General features: G+C 39.2%; 3 protein-coding genes across 6 annotated transcripts; all 3 read left to right on the top strand.

Annotated features, from left to right (window-relative positions):
- The first annotated feature begins 1372 nt into the window (after positions 1 to 1372).
- On the top strand, positions 1373 to 9092 carry LOC119486299 (gastrula zinc finger protein XlCGF57.1-like). 3 transcript variants are annotated; one of them, XM_037766335.1, is made up of 3 exons: positions 1373 to 1596; positions 2269 to 2363; positions 7817 to 9092. In XM_037766335.1, exons 1-3 carry the CDS (start codon positions 1404 to 1406, stop codon positions 8849 to 8851), a joined length of 1323 nt encoding a protein of 440 aa, XP_037622263.1. In that variant the 5' UTR covers positions 1373 to 1403; the 3' UTR covers positions 8852 to 9092. The 3 variants fall into 3 exon arrangements, with proteins under 3 accessions (XP_037622263.1, XP_037622261.1, XP_037622262.1); XM_037766333.1 differs by lacking the exon at positions 7817 to 9092 and having other exon boundaries at positions 2269 to 4246; XM_037766334.1 differs by lacking the exons at positions 1373 to 1596; positions 2269 to 2363 and adding an exon at positions 5395 to 6131 and having other exon boundaries at positions 7722 to 9092.
- A 1197-nt stretch (positions 9093 to 10289) lies between these two features.
- LOC119486314 (zinc finger protein 184-like) lies at positions 10290 to 15078 on the top strand. 2 transcript variants are annotated; one of them, XM_037766358.1, is made up of 2 exons: positions 10290 to 11023; positions 13256 to 15078. In XM_037766358.1, exons 1-2 carry the CDS (start codon positions 10831 to 10833, stop codon positions 14476 to 14478), a joined length of 1416 nt encoding a protein of 471 aa, XP_037622286.1. In that variant the 5' UTR covers positions 10290 to 10830; the 3' UTR covers positions 14479 to 15078. The 2 variants fall into 2 exon arrangements, with proteins under 2 accessions (XP_037622286.1, XP_037622287.1); XM_037766359.1 differs by having other exon boundaries at positions 13265 to 15078.
- Positions 15079 to 16380: 1302 nt separating this feature from the next.
- Positions 16381 to 23109, top strand: LOC119486300 (zinc finger protein OZF-like). The gene is made up of 2 exons (XM_037766336.1): positions 16381 to 17127; positions 21419 to 23109. Exons 1-2 carry the CDS (start codon positions 16935 to 16937, stop codon positions 22846 to 22848), a joined length of 1623 nt encoding a protein of 540 aa, XP_037622264.1. The 5' UTR covers positions 16381 to 16934; the 3' UTR covers positions 22849 to 23109.
- Positions 23110 to 23720: the final 611 nt, after the last annotated feature.

Raw genomic sequence — 23720 nt, forward strand, 5'->3', positions numbered from 1 at the left:
TAACTTGAGAAATGTCACAGTTTAATTTAAATAAGTTTATGTTCAAGGCCCAAGAAGGTAAAATTATACAGTGTTTCACCAAAAAAGCAAAGATTAGAGAAACATAAAACAAATTATGAATACAAATTTGTGCAGCAGAAGGGCATGACTCTTTTTTTAGTAGAAGTACAAATACATCATCCAGGTCTCTAATAAGTAACCTGTGATTTTAAATATGGTTAGTGCATTTATAATGTAGCAAATTGCATAGTGTAGCATGTCCAATTTTACTGTTATGATACCATTATTATGGAAAATACGATAACCAAATTTATCCTTAATTTGTTACATTTTCAGAATCACAATCGGGTTTATTGCCATGTTTTCACATACAAGGAATTTTCTTTGGTGTATTGGTGCATAACATAAACACAGTCAGAGAAAATGAAATTAAAAAATAAAAGCAAGAATCAAGAAACATAAATATAGAATATAAGAAATTTACAATAGAAATATGAAAAATACTATAAAAATGTGTACAATATATCAATTAAAATGAAACATCTGTAGTTTTTTAGAAGTAGTTTTGTAGTGTAGTTCATGTAGTATGCATGCGCTGGCCGTGCATGCAGCCTGTTGCAGTTGCTCTCTGCTCGTTTCATTTTGAAACAACAGAACAAACATTCACAAACGTCCCCAATAATAACATTCTTGGTACAAAGAAACTTAACAAACCTAATATTAATATAAAAGAAGCCAGTATAGATACAGGAAAAACATATTAAATATAAAAATAGATAAATAAGTAAAGAGAATATACACAAGTAAAAAAAAAAATTAAAAACAATAAAATAAAATAGAATCTATTTATATAAGTTTGGTCACTTTTATTTTGAAGGAGAAGTGGTACCGGAAGCAGTTCCCCGTGTCTAACTTGAGCTGTGCGGAGTCCGGTTGAAGAGGTTTGTTCCCGGGTCCTTGTCCTCCGTTAGTTCATCAGATACAACCGGAGTGAACCAGCAGAGCCCGTATGTCTGGATCAACCTGTTTAACTGGACTTTGTGCTCATTTTCGGGCCGTTTAACCTCAGAATCATCTCCGTTAGCCAAGAATGCTAACTGAAGTTAGCTGCAAATAGACGGAGACGGAACTCGGCCACACAGCGCTCGTCTCAGGGACTAATCGATAGAGATGAAACTGGAGCCACAATGTCCAGATAAACCTGTCTGAATGGACTCTGTGTTGGTCCCTTTTAGTAGAAAACGTCTGAACTGTCTCCTGGTGTCCTACGAAGCTAATGAAGTTAGCTTGCTACAGGAAGTAGACGGAGACAGAGGTAACCTAGCAACACAGCTCGTGTCAGAGTGAGCTCACCGTTTTTAACGGAGTGTGTCTGGAGGACACGGTACTGGGATTTAGTGAAGATGTCTAAAGTTGAAATGCTGAGAGCTTTTGTGAACCAGCGACTAACTGCGGCTGCTGATGAGATATTTGAGCTGTTTGAAAGGACGATAGCAGAGTACGAGGAGGAACTGGAGTTCAGTTCAAGAGAGAATCACCGACAACGGAAACTACTGGACGCTGTTTTACACCCGGAAGTCCGGTTACACAGAGCAGGTTGGTACCGGTTCATTGTTTTATTATCACTGAGGTTCTGAGGTTTCCTGCTGGGAAACCTCAGAATCTTTACTGAAGAAAAAGTACTAATAAAATACTCTGTTATAAGCAGAGATGGAATATGTAAATTTACTCAAGGATTGTACTTAAAGGGACTATTTTTAACTTTCAGAAATGCTTGTTAACAGCGACACCTGTGGCCGTGAAGTCAACGAAAGTCAGCGTTGGGCTCGCGTTTGCTCTCCCTAAATAGACATGAACGAGCATCGCTCAACACAGTGAGGCGACACGTCAGCTAAAACCACAACATCACTCTATATTTCAGCTGCTTGGCAGTAATGTTAGCTGACCAGACGAAGGTCTCTCCATGAATCAATGCTGATCCTAGTGTTGGCTTTTCCTGCTGGCTGAAGCAGGAAGAGAAACGTTATCGTCTCCGAGCACGCCCACGGGGAGACACCGGCACCCAGTTACAAACAGTCCCTTTAAGTACAAAATCGAGGTATTGTACTTGAGTATTTTAATTTTATGCAACTTTATGCTAGATGGTCTTATTTTCATGGAGGATCAGTAAATGCACATGTAATATGATTAACCTCTATCCTTTGACTTTATTGCTCCCAGGTAAAACATGACATTTTACGTGTGCATGTATTTCTTTATTCTCCACAGATGTTCAGCAGCTGTTGGTGGTTAATGAAGAGGTTCCCCCTGAGCAGCAGGAGTGGAGCCCCAGTCTGGACCAGGAGGACCCAGAGCCCCCACACATTAAAGAGGAGCAGGAGGAACTCTGGACCAGTCAGGAGGGAGAGCAGCTTCAATGGCTGGAGGAGGCTGATATCAACTTCCCATTCACTTCTATCCCTGTGAAGAGTGAAGAAGACGATGAAAAAAAAGCTCAGTCCTCACAGCTTCATGAAAGTCAAAGTGAGGAGAACGGAGAGGCAGAGAGAACAGAAGCTGAAGGAGATGACTGTGGAGGACCAGAACCAGCCAGGAACTCAGATCCAGATAGTCCTTTACAACCAGCTGCTCATGACAAGACTTCACACTACTCAGAACCTGAGACTGATGACAGTAGAGATTGGGAGGAGACTGAGGAACCTCAGTCAGCTTTAAACCCTCTGCAAAACAATGAAGTATCTGTAAGTGATCTGGAATATAATACTGCAAAAACATCAGTTAGCTCCTCTGAATGTGCTCGAAAATTTGGCCACAAGGGACATCTGCAGAAACACACTGGAGTCCAAACAGGAGTGAAACCATTTAGTTGCTCAGTTTGTTGTAAAAGATTCTCACAAAAGGAACATCTGGGGCGACACTTGCTTATCCACACAGGGGAGAAACCATTTAGTTGTTCAGTTTGTAGTAAAAGATTTGCAGAACAAGGAAATCTGAGACGACACTTGTTTGTCCACACAGGGGAGAAACCATTTAGTTGTTCAGTTTGTAATAAAAAATTCACTCAAAAGGAGCATCTCAGAAAACACTTGTTTGTCCACACAGGGGAGAAACCATTTAGTTGTTCAGTTTGTAGTAAAAGATTCACAATGCAGGGAAGTCTAAGACGACATTTGACTATCCACACAGGGGAGCAACCATTTAGTTGTTCAATGTGTAGTAAAAGATTCACACAAAAGGAACATCTGAGACGACACTTGCTTGTCCACACAGGGGAGAAACCATTTAGCTGTTCAGTTTGTAGTAAAAGCTTTGCAGAAGAAGGGAATCTGAGACGACACTTACTTGTCCACACAGGGGAGAAACCATTTAGTTGTTCAATGTGTAGTAAAAAATTCACACAAAAGGAACATCTGACACAACACTTGCTTGTCCACAAAGGGGAGAAACCATTTAGTTGTTCAGTTTGTCGTAAAAGATTCACCGACCGTAGTAGCCTGAGCCGGCACTTGACTGTCCACACAGGGGAGAAACAATTTAGTTGTTCTTTTTGTAGTAAAATATTCTCACGCCATAGTACTCTGAGACGACACTTGACTGTCCACAGAGGGGAGAAACCATTTAGTTGTTCAGTTTGCAATAAAAGATTCACTTATCTCCATCATGTCAAAAAACACAAGTGTGTTGGTGAGAGCAGCAGAAAAAAATGAAGCTGCAGAGATGCTTGTTGAGCCATTTTTTTCCAGCAGGATTTAGGTACTGAGGGCAAGACTAGGTTTTAACACTGACCAGCTAAAACTGTCATACTTAAAGCTGACACAGACTCCAAAATAAGCCTTTTCAGCTAAGATTATGCTACACAACCATTTAAAAGTCTGTTTTTATTTGTCTCTTCGTAATTTTGTTGTTTTCTAGTCACTGTGCTTTTTAGCATTTTTGTATTCATTGATTACATTTTTTTTTTTTTTTTTAAATACTCAGATGCCATATGTATGTTGAGAGAGAATTGTTGGTTGCTGTAGTCATTCCTCAAGTGGATATCTTAGTCCTGGGACTTGTGTGAAGGTTTATTGCAGATGTTTTGTCCTGGCAAAAAAAACTCCAAGTGACTACCAAGACTTATGTGTGGAAACATAAAGAGGGAATTTTCTGCCGATTGACTAATTGATTAATCACTTCAGCTCTAATGTCATATACTTTGGGTAGTTTAATCTATAAAAAGCTGTCAAATAAATGTGGACTATTTTTATTCTTTGCTGCTTTACATTTTCACTTCATGTTTCAGAGGGAAAGATTGCACTACATTCATCTGACATCTATAGTTATACTGGTCACTTTTCATTTTAAGATTTTACATGAAACACATGCAGTGTTAAACATTTAATCACAATACAGTTTTTCACAATTAAAACAGTGGTTTCAAGTATTATTGTCTGGTGACTACTTACAAGTAAGATGTCATGTTTCAGATGTCTCTGAGTTCTTAGCAGTTCCACCAAAGAGACATTTCCTCTCTTAACTTGAGAAATGTCACAGTTTAATTTAAATAAGTTTATGTTCAAGGCCCAAGAAGGTAAAATTATACAGTGTTTCACCAAAAAAGCAAAGATTAGAGAAACATAAAACAAATTATGAATACAAATTTGTGCAGCAGAAGGGCATGACTCTTTTTTTAGTAGAAGTACAAATACATCATTCAGGTCTCTAATAAGTAACCTGTGATTTTAAATATGGTTAGTGCATTTATAATGTAGCAAATTGCATAGTGTAGCATGTCCAATTTTACTGTTATGATACCATTATTATGGAAAATACGATAACCAAATTTATCCTTAATTTGTTACATTTTCAGAATCACAATCGGGTTTATTGCCATGTTTTCACATACAAGGAATTTTCTTTGGTGTATTGGTGCATAACATAAACACAGTCAGAGAAAATGAAATTAAAAAATAAAAGCAAGAATCAAGAAACATAAATATAGAATATAAGAAATTTACAATAGAAATATGAAAAATACTATAAAAATGTGTACAATATATCAATTAAAATGAAACAACTGCAGTTTTTTAGAAGTAGTTTTGTAGTGTAGTTCATGTAGTATGCATGCGCTGGCCGTGCATGCAGCCTGTTGCAGTTGCTCTCTGCTCGTTTCATTTTGAAACAACAGAACAAACATTCACAAACGTCCCCAATAATAACATTCTCGGTACAAAGAAACTTAACAAACCTAATATTAATATAAAAGAAGCCAGTATAGATACAGGAAAAACATATTAAATATAAAAATAGATAAATAAGTAAAGAGAATATACACAAGTAAAAAAAAAAATTAAAAACAATAAAATAAAATAGAATCTATTTATATAAGTTTGGTCACTTTTATTTTGAAGGAGAAGTGGTACCGGAAGCAGTTCCCCGTGTCTAACTTGAGCAGTGCGGAGTCCGGTTGAAGAGGTTTGTTCCCGGGTCCTTGTTCTCCGTTAGTTCTGCTCTTTCCGTCCCGTAGTTCATCAGATACAACCGGAGTGAACCAGCAGAGCCCGTATGTCTGGATCAACCTGTTTAACTGGACTTTGTGCTCATTTTCGGGCCGTTTAACCTCAGAATCATCTCCGTTAGCCAAGAATGCTAACTGAAGTTAGCTGCACATAGACGGAGACGGAACTCGGCCACACAGCGCTCGTCTCAGGGACTAATCGATAGAGATGAAACTGGAGCCACAATGTCCAGATAAACCTGTCTGAATGGACTCTGTGTTGGTCCCTTTTAGTAGAAAACGTCTGAACTGTCTCCTGGTGTCCTACGAAGCTAATGAAGTTAGCTTGCTACAGGAAGTAGACGGAGACAGAGGTAACCTAGCAACACAGCTCGTGTCAGAGTGAGCTCACCGTTTTTAACGGAGTGTGTCTGGAGGACACGGTACTGGGATTTAGTGAAGATGTCTAAAGTTGAAATGCTGAGAGCTTTTGTGAACCAGCGACTAACTGCGGCTGCTGATGAGATATTTGAGCTGTTTGAAAGGACGATAGCAGAGTACGAGGAGGAACTGGAGTTCAGTTCAAGAGAGAATCACCGACAACGGAAACTACTGGACGCTGTTTTACACCCGGAAGTCCGGTTACACAGAGCAGGTTGGTACCGGTTCATTGTTTTATTATCACTCTAAACTGCTGGGAAACCTCAGAACCTTTACTGAAGACAAAGTACTAATAAAATACTTTGAAAATACTCTGCTACAAGCAGTGAATGAATGTAATTAAGTACATTTACTCAAGGAATTTATTTAAAGGCACTGTTTGTAAGAATCAGAAATGCTTGTTAACAGCGACACCTGTGGCCGTTAAGTCTCGGGCTTGCGCTTGCTTGCTCTACATAGACATGAACGAGCATCGCTCTAAACAGTGAGGCGACATACGTCAGCTAAAAGCACAATATCACTCTATATTTCACCTGCTTGGCAGTAATGTTAGCTGACCAGACGAAGGTCTTTCCATGAATCAATGCTGATCCTAGTGATGGCAGCAGAGACTCCGGCCCTGGAGACCAAAGCTACGGTCTCCCGCGCGTCCTCCAACCGCGGCCAACACTGTTTAGCAAGACGGGCTGCACTAGATATAATTCTGCGGTTTTGGTGTTTCCGTGTAGTTTGTGTTGGAGTCTGAGTCTGAACAGTGTAGCCACACGCGAGCGCGCATGGGACACCGACCCGGATTGATTTATACTTGTAAGAAGTTACAAAGTGTCTTGCAGGGCTCCAGAGTAACTTTTCCACCACCAACTTTATCAGTTAGTTTCACCAGCACATGATCAGGTCACACCCTTTTTTTTTGGTATGATCATATTTACATCATTATTCTCATTTTCATTGAAAAACATATTAAAATGATTTGGTGTGATTTATGCGGGGATCTGTAACGAACCAAGATGTTTTCTTAAGTCTGTAGAATATGATGTGTAGGCCAGGACATCTCTGCAGCGCCAAAATATTTAATTTAAAATGGTATTTTGACACACATTTCACCTTTAACAAATATGGCAATTTCCTCCTCATCCTCATAAACAAATCAGAGTACTGGTTAATTGACTAATCGGTCATTTTGGTCTCAGTCAACTAAGATTTCTTTAGTTGATTATTATTTTTTTATGCTGTTTTCATGCTGAATGACTTATTTATAAGAAATTTATGAGCATATCTCTGGTAAACACAAGATTTAAAGTGGTGTTTTTGTGTGATTCTTTGTGGTGAAACTTAGTTTAACAGATCTATCGATTAAATCAACTAATTGATTTAGTCAATAAAATCGTATGTGTGTTCCTCGACTAAGAATTTCTTTGGTTGAGTACACACCTAGTAGTTACAATCCTAGAAAAATTTAAAAAACATAGTTTCTTGTTGAGAAGTAAAATGGCACATTTTTTCACTTTTGACAAAAATACATTTGACTATAAACACATATTTATTCAAAACTATTTCAAGAAATGGTCTTATTTACATGGACGATCAGTAAATGTACATTTAGTATGAAAAACCTTTATTCTTTCAACTTTAACTTTATTGCCCCCCAGGTAAAACACATAACACAGACATGAATATAAAACATAATAAGTAATAAGTCATACATAGGGCATACCACAAATTATGTAAAGAGAAATGCAAAATCCTGTTAACATGAAATTACAGTTTTCTAATATGTGTGCATGCATTTCATTATTCTCCACAGTTGACCAGCAGCTGTTGGTGGTTAACGAAGAGGTTTCCCCTGAGCAGCAGGAGTGGAGCCCCAGTCTGGACCAGGAGGACCCAGAGCCCCCACACATTAAAGAGGAACAGGAGGAACTCTGGACCAGTCAGGAGGGACTCCGGACCAGTCAGGAGAGAGAGCAGCTTCAATGGCTAGAGGAGGCTGATATCAACTTCCCTTTCACTTCTGTCCCTGTGAAGAGTGAAGAAGATGATGAAGAAAAAGCTCCGTCCTCACAGCTTCATGAAAGCCAAAGTGAGGAGAACAGAGTGGCAGAGAGAACAGAAGCTGAAGGAGATGACTGTGGAGGACCAGAACCAGCCAGGAACTCAGATCCAGATAGTCCTTTACAACCAGCTGCTCATGACAAGACTTCACACTACTCAGAATCTGAGACTGATGACAGCAGAGATTGGGAGGAGACTCAGTCAGGTTTAAACCCTCTGCAATACAATGAAGTACCTGTAAGTGATCTGGAATGTAATACTGGAAAAACATCAGTTAACTCCTCTGAATGTACTGGAAGGTTTGGCCACAAGGGACATCAGCAGAAACACACTAGAGCACAAACACGAGGGAAACCATTTAGTTGCTCAGTTTGTAGTAAAAGATTCACAGACCATAGTTTTCTGAGACGACACTTGACTGTCCACACAGGGGAGAAACCATTTGGTTGTTCAGTTTGTAGTAAAAGATTCTCAGACAGTAGTAATCTGAGACGACACCGGGCTGTCCACACAGGGGAGAAACCATTTAGTTGTTCAGTTTGTAGTAAAAGATTCACACAAAAGGGACATCTGAGACAACACTTGCGTGTCCACACAGGGGAGAAACCATTTAGTTGTTCAGTTTGTAGTGAAAGATTTGCAGACCATAGTAGTCTGAGACGACACCTGACTGTCCACACAGGGGAGAAACCATTTAGTTGTTCTTTTTGTAGTAAAACATTCTCACGCCATGGTACTCTGAGACAACACTTGACTGTCCACAGAGGGGAGAAACCACCAGCGTTTGTGATGAATGATTCAGTCGGTTCTGTTTTGTCAAAAAACAGAAGTGTGTTGGTGAGAGCAGCAGAAATAAATGAAGTTGTAGAGATGCTTGTTTAGCCATTTTTTTCCAGCAGGATTTAAGTACAGAGGACAAGACTTGGATTTATCACTGATCAGCTAAAAACTGTCACACTTAAGGCTGATACAGATTCCAAAATAAACCTTTTCAGCTAAGATGAAGCTGCACAACCATTTAAATTCCGTTTTTTTGTCTTTGTTATTTTGTTGTTTTATAGCTACTGTGCTTTTTGGTATTACATGTATTAATTGATTAAAATGTTTTTTAAATTGTCTTAAAGTATTTGTATGTCTCCTATACATCAATATAGTCATCTTTTGTGATTTGTGAATAAAATGACTTGACTTAGCTCCCAATTACACAATTTATTTCTAATTTAATGGACTCTCTTGTTCTTGAATTAATCTGTCATCGTGAGTAAAACATGAACAGTTGATTCTTCAACTGCTCACACTGTATTTGGTTTTATTTCAGTCAAATCATGTATTGCAGATGTTTTGTCCCGGCAACAAACCTCCAAGTGTCTACAAAGACATATCTGTCCGCCCAGCTCAGCAGGCAAACACAATGTGTGGAAACATAAAGAGAGAATTTTCTGTTCTAATTGATTAATCATTTTCACTCTAATTTTATATACTTTGGGGTAGTTTAATCTATAAATTGCATCATGTTTTGAAGCTCTTCATATGTTTTCATGGGAAAAAAAAGAGTTCAACCTATTTTCAATTGATGATATTTTACTTTTGTACTGCACTATATTTCAGAACGAAAGATTGTGCTACGTTCATATGACATCTATAGTTATAATGGTCACTTTTCAAATCAAGATTTTACATTAAAAACATACAATGTGAAACATATATTCACAATTAAACAAGTTGCTCCAAGTCTTTTTGTCTTCTGACTACTTACAAGCAGTCATGTTACAGATATCTTACAGGTCAGTCTCTGAGTTGTTAGCCGTTCCGCGTCTCTTTACGTTTCCTCTCTAAACTTGTGAAATGTCACAGAATAAATTAAATAAGTTTATGTTCAGAATCGGGTTTGTTGTCAAGTAGGTTTTCACGTACAAGGAATTTGCTTTGGTGTATTAGTGCATAACATAAACATAGTAGGAGAAAATTAAATTAAAAATAAAAGCAAGCACAAAGATCAAGGAACATAAATATAAAATAGAGGAAATTTCCTACAAAAATATGAAAAATACTATAAAAATATGTACAATATATTGAAATTAAAATAAAACAACTAATTTTGGAAAAGTGGTAATTTTTTGCAGAAATGTGCAAAATTGTTCAAGGAATGTGCAAAGGTTCACAGTATGACATGTAAAAAGAGATATCAGCAAGGTAGGTTAATGTAGCAGCAATAATAATCCAATAATATAGTAAACTGTATGAAATAATAAGATTCTCAGGGGGCCTTCTGCGGCTGCACAACCAATACAGAGAGACACTTTTATTTTGAAGGAGAAGTGGTACCGGAAGCAGTTCCCCGTGTCTAACTTGAGCAGTGCGGAGTCCGGTTGAAGAGGTTTGTTCCCGGGTCCTTGTTCTCCGTTAGTTCTGCTCTTTCCGTCCCGTAGTTCATCAGATACAACCGGAGTGAACCAGCAGAGCCCGTATGTCTGGATCAACCTGTTTAACTGGACTTTGTGCTCATTTTCGGGCCGTTTAACCTCAGAATCATCTCCGTTAGCCAAGAATGCTAACTGAAGTTAGCTGCAAATAGACGGAGACGGAACTCGGCCACACAGCGCTCGTCTCAGGGACTAATCGATAGAGATGAAACTGGAGCCACAATGTCCAGATAAACCTGTCTGAATGGACTCTGTGTTGGTCCCTTTTAGTAGAAAACGTCTGAACTGTCTCCTGGTGTCCTACGAAGCTAATGAAGTTAGCTTGCTACAGGAAGTAGACGGAGACAGAGGTAACCTAGCAACACAGCTCGTGTCAGAGTGAGCTCACCGTTTTTAACGGAGTGTGTCTGGAGGACACGGTACTGGGATTTAGTGAAGATGTCTAAAGTTGAAATGCTGAGAGCTTTTGTGAACCAGCGACTAACTGCGGCTGCTGATGAGATATTTGAGCTGTTTGAAAGGACGATAGCAGAGTACGAGGAGGAACTGGAGTTCAGTTCAAGAGAGAATCACCGACAACGGAAACTACTGGACGCTGTTTTACACCCGGAAGTCCGGTTACACAGAGCAGGTTGGTACCGGTTCACTGTTTTATTATCACTTTAAACTGCTGGGAAACCTCAGAACCTTTACTGAAGACAAAGTACTAATAGGACACTGTGAAAGTACAAAATCGAGGTATTGTACTTGAGTATTTTCATCTTATGCAACTTTATACTTCTCCACTTCATTTCAGAAGCAAACATTGTATTTTTACTGCACTACATTTGTCTGACAGCTTTAGTTACTTTACAGATTACAGATTTGTATCCCCTTCCTGTCCGGTGAAAACCTCCAGATGTGTTGATGTTGAATTTTTGTGATAAACTGAAAGATAACGTGTTTCTTTATGTGTTGAGAAATTTCTCTTACTTCTTACGCTAAATAAAATACAATACAATACAATAAAACTTTATTGTCCACCAGGGTGGAAATTTGTCTTTGGCTCATCAAACACAGAAAATAACAGACATTAAAAACCAGTGAGCAGTTAGTAAAAAACAGATACATCGACAGGTTATGTTACACATTAAAACAGTTCGTGTCTGTGGCTTAGATCTGCTCAGTCACATTGTTGAGTTAAAAATAGTGATGGCATTTGGGATGAAAGACTTTTTAAACACATTTTTAGTTGCCAGGGGGACTCTATATTGCCTCCCGGAGCTCATAAGCTCAAACTGGCTGAAGAGAGGATGGGAGCTATCTGCCAGGATACTCCTCGCTTTCTTCCTCGTCCTTTCTGTAAAAAGATGAGTCAAGGGCTTTTTGGGTTTACCACCTATTGCCTGCCTGCCATTGACACAATCCGAGACAGTTTATTCTTATATCTACATTTTAAGTGACCGTACCAGGCAGGAAGGTGACCTCCAAATCACTATACGAATGCTTCGTTTTTAAATGTTTTTTTTAAATATATATATATATATATATATATACACACACACACACACACACACACACACAAAAGTATGTAATAATAATGTATAAATCCCCAAATAGCACATGAAATAAGGAAAAATCCCACAACATTCTTCATATTCAACATTAATTATTATTAGTTATTATCAGACAGATATCGCTGTTTGGCACTGTTCTGGGCGCTGAAACGGCGGAGATGGAGACAGACAGTCAGAAGAACATGTCAGCCTGCTGCACCGCGTAGCTTCGAATACCTTAGAATATTTCTCACCGAAGCTTCAAAGCCAAAAAAAATGGTATTCGGGACAGCCCTAGTACAAACATATGATGATCTTATAGATTATTATGCATTGCTGTAACAGTATATAAAATAGTTAAAATTAGCACAACCTTAATCATCTACAGCAGCAAAATGCAACATACACAACAGTAATATTAATCCCAAAATATCAAAATATTTTACTGCACAATGACTACTTTTACTTTTCATATTTTAAAGGTATAGTTTGGGTGTTTTGAAGTGGGGTTGTATGTGGTACTTATCCATAGTACCTTTAAAAAAATCAATATCAGTTTAAGTATATGCTATATTTAGAATATTTTCCAACAGGGAACTGAAAGTGAAACTTATATATACTGTTTTTGTCAGTCTGGTGGCTTTTAACAGAGCATAGATAAATTTCCCTTTCAGTAATGAGCATCCGGTTTGTGACAGGGTGATCTAATTTGTATCAAAATATTTTGCTTTTGCATTGTAACAGATGCCTTAATGCCCAGAAGTGCCTATGAAAGGGAACCTCATTATACTAGTGGGAATAAATTAAAAACTAATGCTGGAGTGATTTAGAGCTGAATCAATGCATCATAGGAAAATATTTGGCAGCAGTTAATAATACATTAATTGCTTAAGTGATTTTATTGTGGAAAAATGCCAAACTTCCTCTGGTTCCAGTTTCTCAAATTTTTCCTCTGTATATCATCATTAACAGAATATCTTTGGGTTTTGGACCGTTGACTGGACAAAAAACAAGCAATTTGAAGATGACCCCCAGGGCTATGGGAAATTGTGATGGAAATGATCACTATGTTTTTGACACTTAATGAATTATACGATTTATTGATAATGAAAATAATCTGTAATTGCAACCCTAGAATAATTCAAAGGCACAATTTCTTGTGTACAGAATAAAAAAAGACATATTTTCTCACTTTTGACATGAATACATTTGACTATAAATACATATTTGTTCATAAATATTTCAAGAGATGGTCTTATTTGTATGGAGGATCAGTAGATGCACATTAAGTATGATTCACTTTTATTCTTTTACTTTATTGCTCCTAGGTAACACAGATGACCAGCAGCTGTTGGTGGTTAACGAAGAGGTTCCCCCTGAGCAGCATGAGTGGAGCCCCAGTCTGGACCAGGAGGACACAGAGCCCCCACACATTAAGGAGGAACAGGAGGAAGTCTGGACCAGTCAGGAGGAACTCTGGACCAGTCAGGAGAGAGAGCAGCTTCAATGGCTGGAGGAGGCTGATATCAAGTTCCCTTTCACTTCTGTCCCTGTGAAGAGTGAAGAAGATGATGAAGAAAAAGCTCAGTCCTCACAGCTCCATGAAAGTCAAAGTGAGGAGAACAGAGTGACAGAGAGAACAGAAGCTGAAGGAGATGACTGTGCAGGACCAGAACCAGCCAGGAACTCAGATCCAGATACTCCTTTAGAACCAGCTGCTCATGACAAGACTTCACACTACTCAGAACCTGAGACTGATGACAGTAGAGATTGGGAGGAGACTCAGTCAGTTTTACACCCTCTGCAAAACAATGAAGTACCTGTAAGTGATCTGGAATGTAATACTGGAAAAACATCAGTTAGCTCCTCTGAATGTGCTGGAAGCTTTGGCCATGGGGGACATCTGCAGAAACACACTGTAGTCCAAACAGGAGTGAAACCATTTAGGTGTTCAGTTTGTAATAAAAGATTCACACAAAAGGGACATCTGAGACGACACTTTCGTGTCCACACAGGGGAGAAACCATTTAGTTGCAAAATTTGTAGTACAAGATTCGCAGACCATAGTACTCTGAGACGACACTTACCTGTCCACACAGGGGAGAAACCATTTAGTTGTTCAGTTTGTAGTAAAACATTCTCACGCCATAGTACTATGAGACGACACTTATCTGTCCACACAGGAGAGAAACCATTTTTTTGTTCAGTTTGTAGTAAAACATTCACACAAAAGGCACATCTGAGACAACACTTGCGTGTCCACACAGGGGAGAAACCATTTATTTGTTCAGTTTGTAGTGAAAGATTTGCAGACCATAGTAGTCTGAGACGACACTTGACTGTCCACACAGGGGAGAAACCATTTAGTTGTTCTTTTTGTGGTAAAACATTCTCACGCCATGGTACTCTGAGACGACACTTGACTGTCCACAGAGGGGAGAAACCACCAGTGTTTGTGATGAATGATTCGGTCGGTTCTGTTTTGTCAAAAAACACAAGTGTGTTGGTGAGAGCAGCAGAAATAAATGAAGCTGCGGAGATGCTTGTTTAGCCATTTTTTTTTCCAGCATGATTTAAGTACAGAGGACAAGACTTGGTTTTTATCACCGATCAGCTAAAAATTGTCACACTTAAGGCTGATGCAGATTCCAAAATAAACCTTTTCAGCTAAGATGAAGCTGCATAACCATTTAAATTCAGTTTTATTTTTGTCTTTGTGATATTTCGTTTTTTTTTAGCTACTGTGCTTTTTGGTATTACATGTATTCATTGATTAAAATGTGTTTTAAAATGTCTAAAAGTATTTTTATGCCTCCTATACATCAATATAGTCATCTTTTGTGATTTGTGAATAGAATGACTTGACTAATAATTTAATGGACTCTGCTGGTCTTGAATTAATCTCTCATCGTGAGTAAAACATGAACAGTTGGTTCTTCAACTGCTCACACTGTATTTGGTTTTATTTCAGTCAAATCATTTATTGCAGATGTTTTGTCCCAGCAACAAACCTCCAAGTGTCTACAAAGACATATCTGTCCGCCCAGCTCAGCAGGCAAACACAATGTGTGGAAACATAAAGAAAGAATTTTCTGTTGATTGACTAATTGATTAATCATTTTAGCTCTAATTTTATATACTTTGGGGTAGTTTAATCTATAAATTGCATCATGTTCTAGAAGCTCTTCATATGTTTTTATGCAAAAATGAGTTCAATCTATTTTCAATTGATGATATTTTACTTTTTTACTGCACTATATTTCAGAAGGAAAGATTGTGCTACATTCATATGACATCTATAGTTATACTGGTCACTTTTCAAATCAAGATTTTACATTAAAAACATACAATGTGAAACATATATTCACGATTAAACCAGTTGCTCCAAGTCTTTTTGTCTTCTGACTACTAACAAGCAGTCATGTTACAGATGTCTCTGAGTTGTTAGCAGTTCCACATGTTTTTACGTTTCCTCTAAACTTCTGAAATGTCACAGTTTGATTTATATAAGTTAATGTTCAAAATCTGGTTTATTGTCAAGTAGGTTTTCACGTACAAGGAATTTGCTTTGGTGTATTAGTGCATAACATAAACAAAGTAGGAGAAAATTAAATTAAAAATAAAAGCAAGCACAAAAATCAAGAAATTTCCTACAAAAATATGAAAAATACTATAAAAATATGTACAATATATTGGAATTAATATAAAACAACTGCAATATTTATAGATGGTAATTTTTTGCAAAAATGTGCAAAATTGTTCAAGGAATGTGCAAAGGTTCACAGTATAAAGGGTAAAAAGAGGTATCAGCAAGGTAAATGGATTTGCTTTTATATAGCACTTTTCTAGTCTTCCGACCACTCAAAGCGCTTTACACTACATGTCAGCATTCACCTGTTCACACACTGATGGCAGAGGCTGCTGAGGTGCCCACTTTGCCCATCAGGATCTAATTAATAAGTGTCTTGCTCAAAGACACATCGACATGTGACCCGGAGCAACCGGCGATTGAACCACCAACCTTCCGATTGGTGGACGACCTGCTCTACAGCCACAGCCTTCAGCAAAGGTAGGTTAAGGTATCAGCAATAATAATCCAATAATATACTAAACTGTATGAAATAATGAAAATAAAATAGAAGAAACTTCCTACAAGAATATGAAAAATACTATAAAAATATGTAAAATATATTGGAATTAAAATAAAACAACTGCAATATTTATGAGTGGTAATTTTGTACAGAAATGTACACAATTGTCCAAGGAATGTGCAAAGGTTCACAGTATGAAGTGTAAAAAGAGGTATCAGCAAGGTAGGTTAATGTAGCAGCAATAAAAATCCAATAATATAGTAAACTGTATGAAATAATAAGATTCTCAGGGGGCCTTCTGCGGCTGCACAACCAATACAGAGAGACACGGGACTGTAAATCAAAGTTTGGTCGCTTTTATTTTGAAGGAGAAGTGGTACCGGAAGCAGTTCCCCGTGTCTAACTTGAGCAGTGCGGAGTCCGGTTGAAGAGGTTTGTTCCCGGGTCCTTGTTCTCCGTGAGTTCTGCTCTTTCCGTCCCGTAGTTCATCAGATACAACCGGAGTGAACCAGCAGAGCCCGTATGTCTGGATCAACGTGTTTAACTGGACTTTGTGCTCATTTTCGGGCCGTTTAACCTCAGAATCATCTCCGTTAGCCAAGAATGCTAACTGAAGTTAGCTGCAAATAGACGGAGACGGAACTCGGCCACACAGCGCTCGTCTCAGGGACTAATCGATAGAGATGAAACTGGAGCCACAATGTCCAGATAAACCTGTCTGAATGGACTCTGTGTTGGTCCCTTTTAGTAGAAAACGTCTGAACTGTCTCCTGGTGTCCTACGAAGCTAATGAAGTTAGCTTGCTACAGGAAGTAGACGGAGACAGAGGTAACCTAGCAACACAGCTCGTGTCAGAGTGAGCTCACCGTTTTTAACGGAGTGTGTCTGGAGGACACGGTACTGGGATTTAGTGAAGATGTCTAAAGTTGAAATGCTGAGAGCTTTTGTGAACCAGCGACTAACTGCGGCTGCTGATGAGATATTTGAGCTGTTTGAAAGGACGATAGCAGAGTACGAGGAGGAACTGGAGTTCAGTTCAAGAGAGAATCACCGACAACGGAAACTACTGGACGCTGTTTTACACCCGGAAGTCCGGTTACACAGAGCAGGTTGGTACCGGTTCATTGTTTTATTATCACTCTAAACTGCTGGGAAACCAGTGGTGGAGGAAGCATCGGAACCTTTAAAGGTCACCTATTATGCAAAATGCACTTTTCCATGTCGTTTAAACATCAATGTCTGTCCCCAGTGTGTCTACAGGTCAGCATAGTATCATAAAAGACCATCCTCTCTCTTTTTCTCCTGCTCCATCTGTCCGAAAATGGGTCTGAAAAAACGTTGAGCAGCACTTCCTTACTTTGGTGATGTCGGTAACGAATTTCATGCCATATAAGGGTTTCCTGTTAGATGATTCAAGAGTTTTATTTGCCATTTGCTCCTATAAGTACATTGGGATTCTGAGCAGTTTACACCGAGTCAGCTTTAAGAAAAGAAAAAAGGTAGAAAAGGCATAACGTAATTACAGTACAAAATAAGTAGCACATTCAACTCAACACAATAAATAAATAAATTATTTAAATATAAAACGCCCTCAGTGTTGTCAATAAATAAACTAAACTACCCTCTGCATAGGAACGATACCCCCAGAATACAAATATACAGTATACAGTATATGCTCCATGACCATGTTAAAAAAACTTGTAATTCTCAAAAATATTTAAAAAAAGGAATAATTAATATATTTCAGACAATTACACAGTGGAAGGCAACGGAGAACCTCCAGCTAAGTGACCCCGCCCACAGAGTGTCTCTCTCGCTTCCGCCTCGTAACTATAAGAAAAGTCTGCTCCTACTTCTGTTAGTCTGCACAAACCAGCAGAAACTCCCATCATCTGAGATAAATATAACATGTTCTTTCACAAAGGCTTTATGTAATTACACTGTTGAAACAGGTGATATGAAACATTGATTTGATGTTGTTGTGTTAGGTTCTTTCATACACAATAACAACTACTTCGAGCTTAGCTTCCAGGCACTTTACTTCAACGTTAGCCAGTACATGTTCAATGCATGACTCCTTAAACTCCGCCCCCCCTGGCCGTGCCTGACCCCGAACTACATTGACCCGGCTCATGACATCATCTCCAGGTCACATGACTGGCTGATTACATTACACAACATCCCCCTTACTTTAAATTCGAAGTGAACCTGAGCTGTTCAATTCAATTCCACACATAGTATACACAATCACATTTTCTATGATCTCCTTTTTTTTTTTTTTCTCAAATACCAAAATCATATTGCCTTTTCAAATAACGTCCATAAAACATATGCACAGTTGGACTTTATATATATATATATATATATATATATATTTTTTTTTTCAGTCTCAGGTTAAGTCTTTGTGGTATTTTTACTTCTCTGCCCGACCTCGTTCTAATTACGCCAGGCATGCTCTGAACCTGCTTCAGCAGAATAGTCGACTTCCGGCATGTGTTCATGTTGATTCTCACTCTCACTCTGAGACTCTGGCGCTGGTATCGGCACAAGATGATGACGATTCCTCCTCAGTATCCCTTGTGGCCCGCTGACCAGGTAAGACCGTGGGCTGTGGTGTACGGACGTCACTCTGCCTTATGGTTTTGCATTCGAGATCCAAACATGGTCCACAGGTGACAGTTTTGCAAGATCCTTTGTTCTGTGACACCTATTGAAACATTTTGCATCCATCTATCTTTGCTCCCTCTCCTCACGATGGAGTTGTAGCAGGTCTGGGAGAGCCGGCTTCAACTTCTCTGGAAGGGTAGGGAATGTGGTGCGAAGGCAACGTCCCATGTCTAGCTGGGCAGGGCTGTAGCTGTTACTCAGAGGTGTCGCTCTGTAGGCCAGTAAGGCACGATAGGGGTCTCTGGCCTTTTCAAGCAAGTTTTTCACTGTTTGAACAGCGCGCTCTGCCTCGCCGTTACTCTGGGGGTATTCAGGGCTACTGGTCACATACTCAAAACCATAGTCAACTGCAAACTCCTTCATGTCGTGTCCAGAGAATTGTGGGCCGTTGTCACTCATGAAAGTCTCTGGGATACCATGTCGTGCAAACATGAATAATCACATCTGTGGACCTTGTTGGACTGAGCTGTGCTATTTCTACATATCTAGAGAAATAGTCCACCACTAGCAAATAGGTACAGTCTCTTAGAGTGAACAAATCTGCACCTAGTTTCTGCCAGGGCCTGTCTGGAAGTTTGGTTGGCATCAGGGGTTCTTTAGCATTCACTCTTTCTTTGATACATTCCCTGCAGTTAAGGACTAGCTCACTTATCTGATTGCTTAGTCCAGGCCACCACACTGTTTGTACAGCACGTTCTCTGCATTTTCCTACCCCTGATGGCCCTCATGTATTTTCTCAAGAACATAATTTCTCATGTTAGCAGGTATAATTAACCTGGTGCCACACAGGAGAAGTCCATCATGCACACTTAGCACTGCCCTCTCTTTCCAATAGTGCTTGACCGGCCCCTGCAACTGGTTCCTGTCTGGCCAACCCTTTAAACAGTATTTCATGACTTGCGTGCAAACACTGTCAGCACACAGCTGCTCAAGAAGCTCAGTCAGATATCTGTCACTTGTCGGGAGATTGTCCAGCACAGACTCAACATAGATATTCGTATCTTCCATCAGGTCACCATCAGCACGTGTAGCTCCATCTTTGAGTGGGGAGCGAGAGAGCGTGTCAGCTGTTGGGAGGCTTTTCCCCGGTGTGTGTGTGATGGTGTAAGAGTACCTCATCAAGCGCATCCTGAATCTCTGTATCCGAGGTGGCAGCGAGTCCAGAGCCTGCCCTCCTAGTAGATTCACAAGAGGTTTGTGGTCAGTTTCCAGCTCAAAATGTAGTCCAAGGATGAAATCATTAAACCTCTCACAGGCCATCCATGGTTCCTCACCGGAAGCCATCTCTCCTAGAAACAGTCTATGCATAGTCCTCAGCAACCTCATTCACTGTGCTGGTTGACCTGCATACTTTCCCATAATTTCCACATTTACCACAGCTGTAGCATTCTGCACTCTTAGCTGGGCACTGGAATGCTGGATGAAAGGGGGATTTATCATATTTGGGGCATGCTCTGCTCTGCTCGGCACTGTTTTCTTAGCTTGTGGTTGTCCGTGTCTGTTCCTTGCCTTTGTATTTGAGCTGTTTCCCTCTCTTGATGTGCATAGCATCCATAGCTGCTTTGCTAGCACTCATTTCCCCTCTCAAATCCATCTGTTGACGCTTTATTTCCTCTGACTGTCTAGCCATGGCAATAGCTTTTGTGAGGGTAAGGTCCTTATCAAGTTGCATCCTCTCTGACAGTGATGACTTTTTAAGGCCCACTACTACTTTTGTTGTTTTTTTTTAGCAGGAAGCTCTTTTTTTGCAGCCGTGCGCCGTCTTTCCTCCAGTCCGTCGCTCAAAGCAGCTCCACCACTGCCACCATGTTGTGTTAGGTTCTTTCATACACAATAACAACTACTTCGAGCTCAGCTTCCAGGCACTTTACTTCAATGTTAGCACAGTACATGTTCAATGCATGACCCCTTAAACTCCGCCAGTCAAACTTTATTTGAGTAGACAGACGACAATATTAATTATACACAGTATTTTTAATTCCACCTGCAGTTATGTTAACATGGAACGTTAACCGGTCTGCAGTCATGGTAACATAGAGACAGCTCTTACAGTAAATAATATACCATTACTCTGATTACTTTCATACGTTTATCAGGTGTCTCTTACCAGAAATAATTAACTTTCTACTGTTTCACATCTTCTATTTTCCACCCTGATGTTCACTGTGTTTACACACTGTCACATGTAGCTACATGCTAACATATTACATCTGTGTTTACACACCGTCTCATGTAGCTACATGCTAACATGTTAGCTCTGTAATGTAGCTACATGTTAGCTCTGTATCTCCCATGTAAATAGAACTATCTGCTCACAGCTCACCACGGCTATGGGAAATTGTGATGGGTATTTCTCATTATGTTTCGGACACTTTATGAATTAAACGATTCATCAATAATGAAAGTAGTCTGTAGTTGCAAACCTAGTGAAGAAAAATTGCATATTTTCTCACTTTTGACATGAATACATTTGACTATAAATACATATTTGTTCATAAGTATTTCAAGAGATGGGTCTTATTTGCATGGAGGATCAGTAAATGCACATTTAGTATGATTAACCTTTATTATTTATTGTTTTGCTCCCTTGTAAAGCAATAACACAGACATGAACATTAAACATAATTAGTACATAAGCCATACCACAAATTCTGCAAAGAAAAATGCAAAACCCTGTTAACATGAAATTACAGTTTTCTAATATGTGTGCATGTATTTCATTATTCTCCACAGATGACCAGCAGCTGTTGGTGGTTAACAAAGAGGTTTCCCCTAAGCAGCAGGAGTGGAGCCCCAGTCCGGACCAGGAGGACACAGAGGCCCCACACATTAAAGAGGAGCAGGAGGAACTCTGGACCAGTCAGGAGGAACTCTGGACCAGTCAGGAGGAAATCTGGACCAGTCAGGAGGGAGAGCAGATTCAATGGCTGGAGGAGGCTGATATCAACTTCCCTTTCACTTCTGTCCCTGTGAAGACTGAAGAAGATGATGAAGAAAAAGCTCAGTCCTCACAGCTCCATGAAAGTCAAACTGAGGAGAACGGAAAGGCAGAAAGAACAGAAGCTGAAGGAGATGACTGTGGAGGACCAGAACCAGCCAGGAACTCAGATCCAGATACTCCTTTAGAACCAGCTGCTCATGACAAGACTTCACACTACTTAGAACCTGAGACTGATGACAGTAGAGATTGGGATGAGACTCAGTCAGGTTTAAACCCTCTGCAAAACCATGAAGTACCTGTAAGTGATCTGGAATGTAATACTGCAAAAACATCAGTTAGCTCCTCTGAATGTGCTGAAAGCTTTGGAGTGAAACCATTTAGTTGCTCAGTTTGTAGTAAAAGATTCACAAACAAGGGAAATCTGAGACGACACTTGGCTGTCCATTCTGGGGAAAAACCATTTAGTTGTTCTGTTTGTAGTAAAACATTTGTGCAAAAGCAACATCTGACACAACACTTGACTGTCCACACAGGGAAAAAACGATTTATTTGTTCAGTTTGTAGTAAAAGATTCACAGACCGTAGTAGTCTGAGACGACACTTGACTGTCCACACAGGGGAGAAACAATTTAGTTGTTCTGTTTGTAGTAAAACATTTATGCAAAAGAAACATCTGACACAACACTTGACTTTCCACACAGGGGAGAAACAATTTAGTTGTTCAGTTTGCGATAAAAAATTCACAGTAAAAGGAAATCTGATTCGCCACTTTTATGTCCACACAGGGGAGAAACCGTTTAGTTGTTCAGTATGTAGTAAAAAATTCACACAAAAGGAACATCTGAGACAACACTTGACTGTCCACACGGGGGAGAAACCATTTAGTTGTTCAGTTTGTAATAAAAGATTCTCACGCCATTGTACTCTAAGACAACACTTGACTATCCACACAGGGGAGAAACCATTTAGTTGTTCTGTTTGTAGTGTAAGATTTGCACGACAGGCACATCTGAGACAACACCTGACTTTCCACACAGGGGAGAAACCATTTAGTTGTTCTTTTTGTTGTAAAATATTCTCACGCCATAGTACTCTGAGACGACACTTGACTGTCCACAGAGGGGAGAAGCCATTTAGTTGTTCAGTTTGCAATAAAAGATTCCCTTATCTCCATCAGGTCAAAAAACACAAGTGTGTTGGTGAGAGCAGCAGAAATAAATGAAGCCGCAGAGACGCTTGTTGAGCCATTTTTTCAAGCAGGATTTAAGTACCGAGGGCAAGACTTGGTACAACACTGATTAGCTAAAAACTGTCAGAAGGCTGATACAGAATCCAAAATAAGCCTTTTTAGCTAAGATGAAGCTACACAAGCACTGTTCTTTTTGGTATTACATGTATTCATTGATTTAAAGTATTTTATGTCCCCTATACAGCACTATGGTCGACTTTTGTGATTTCTAAATAAAAATGACTTGACTTAGCATCCAATAACAAATTATTTCAAATAATGGACTCTCCTGGTCTTGAATTGATCTCTCATTGTGTGTAAAACATGAACAGTTGATTCTTGAACTGCTCATTCTCCACTATATTTCAGAGGGAGAAATTGAGCTACATTCAGATCACATATATAGTATACTGGTCACTTTGCAGCTTACAATTTTACATTCAAGACATGGAGTTTGAAACATTTAATCACGGTACATTTTAATAATTAAACAAGTGGTTACAAGTCTTTTTGTCTAGTGACTACTTAACAATTAAGCAGTCAAGGTTCAGATGTCTCTCAGTTGTTAGCAGTTCCACCAAAGAGACAATTCCCCACTAAACTTGTGAAATTCAATTCAATTCAATACAACTTTATTAATCTATGAAGGCAGTTTTGGGCATGAATAAAAACAGACAGGAAACAGACATATACACAGAGAGACAGTTACAAGCAAAATAGCTATTCGGAACTATGTTGAGCTGATACTGCACTTTTTCACATTTTAAAAAGAATGAAAGTCATAATAACGATAAAATAGATGATAAGGAAATAGTCCACACGGTATTTGCTTATTCCATGCGCCAAGCTCCAGATAGAGCCCAGAA

Source organism: Sebastes umbrosus, chromosome 4 (assembly GCF_015220745.1).
Source record: "Sebastes umbrosus isolate fSebUmb1 chromosome 4, fSebUmb1.pri, whole genome shotgun sequence".
Classification (NCBI taxonomy): domain Eukaryota; kingdom Metazoa; phylum Chordata; class Actinopteri; order Perciformes; family Sebastidae; genus Sebastes; species Sebastes umbrosus.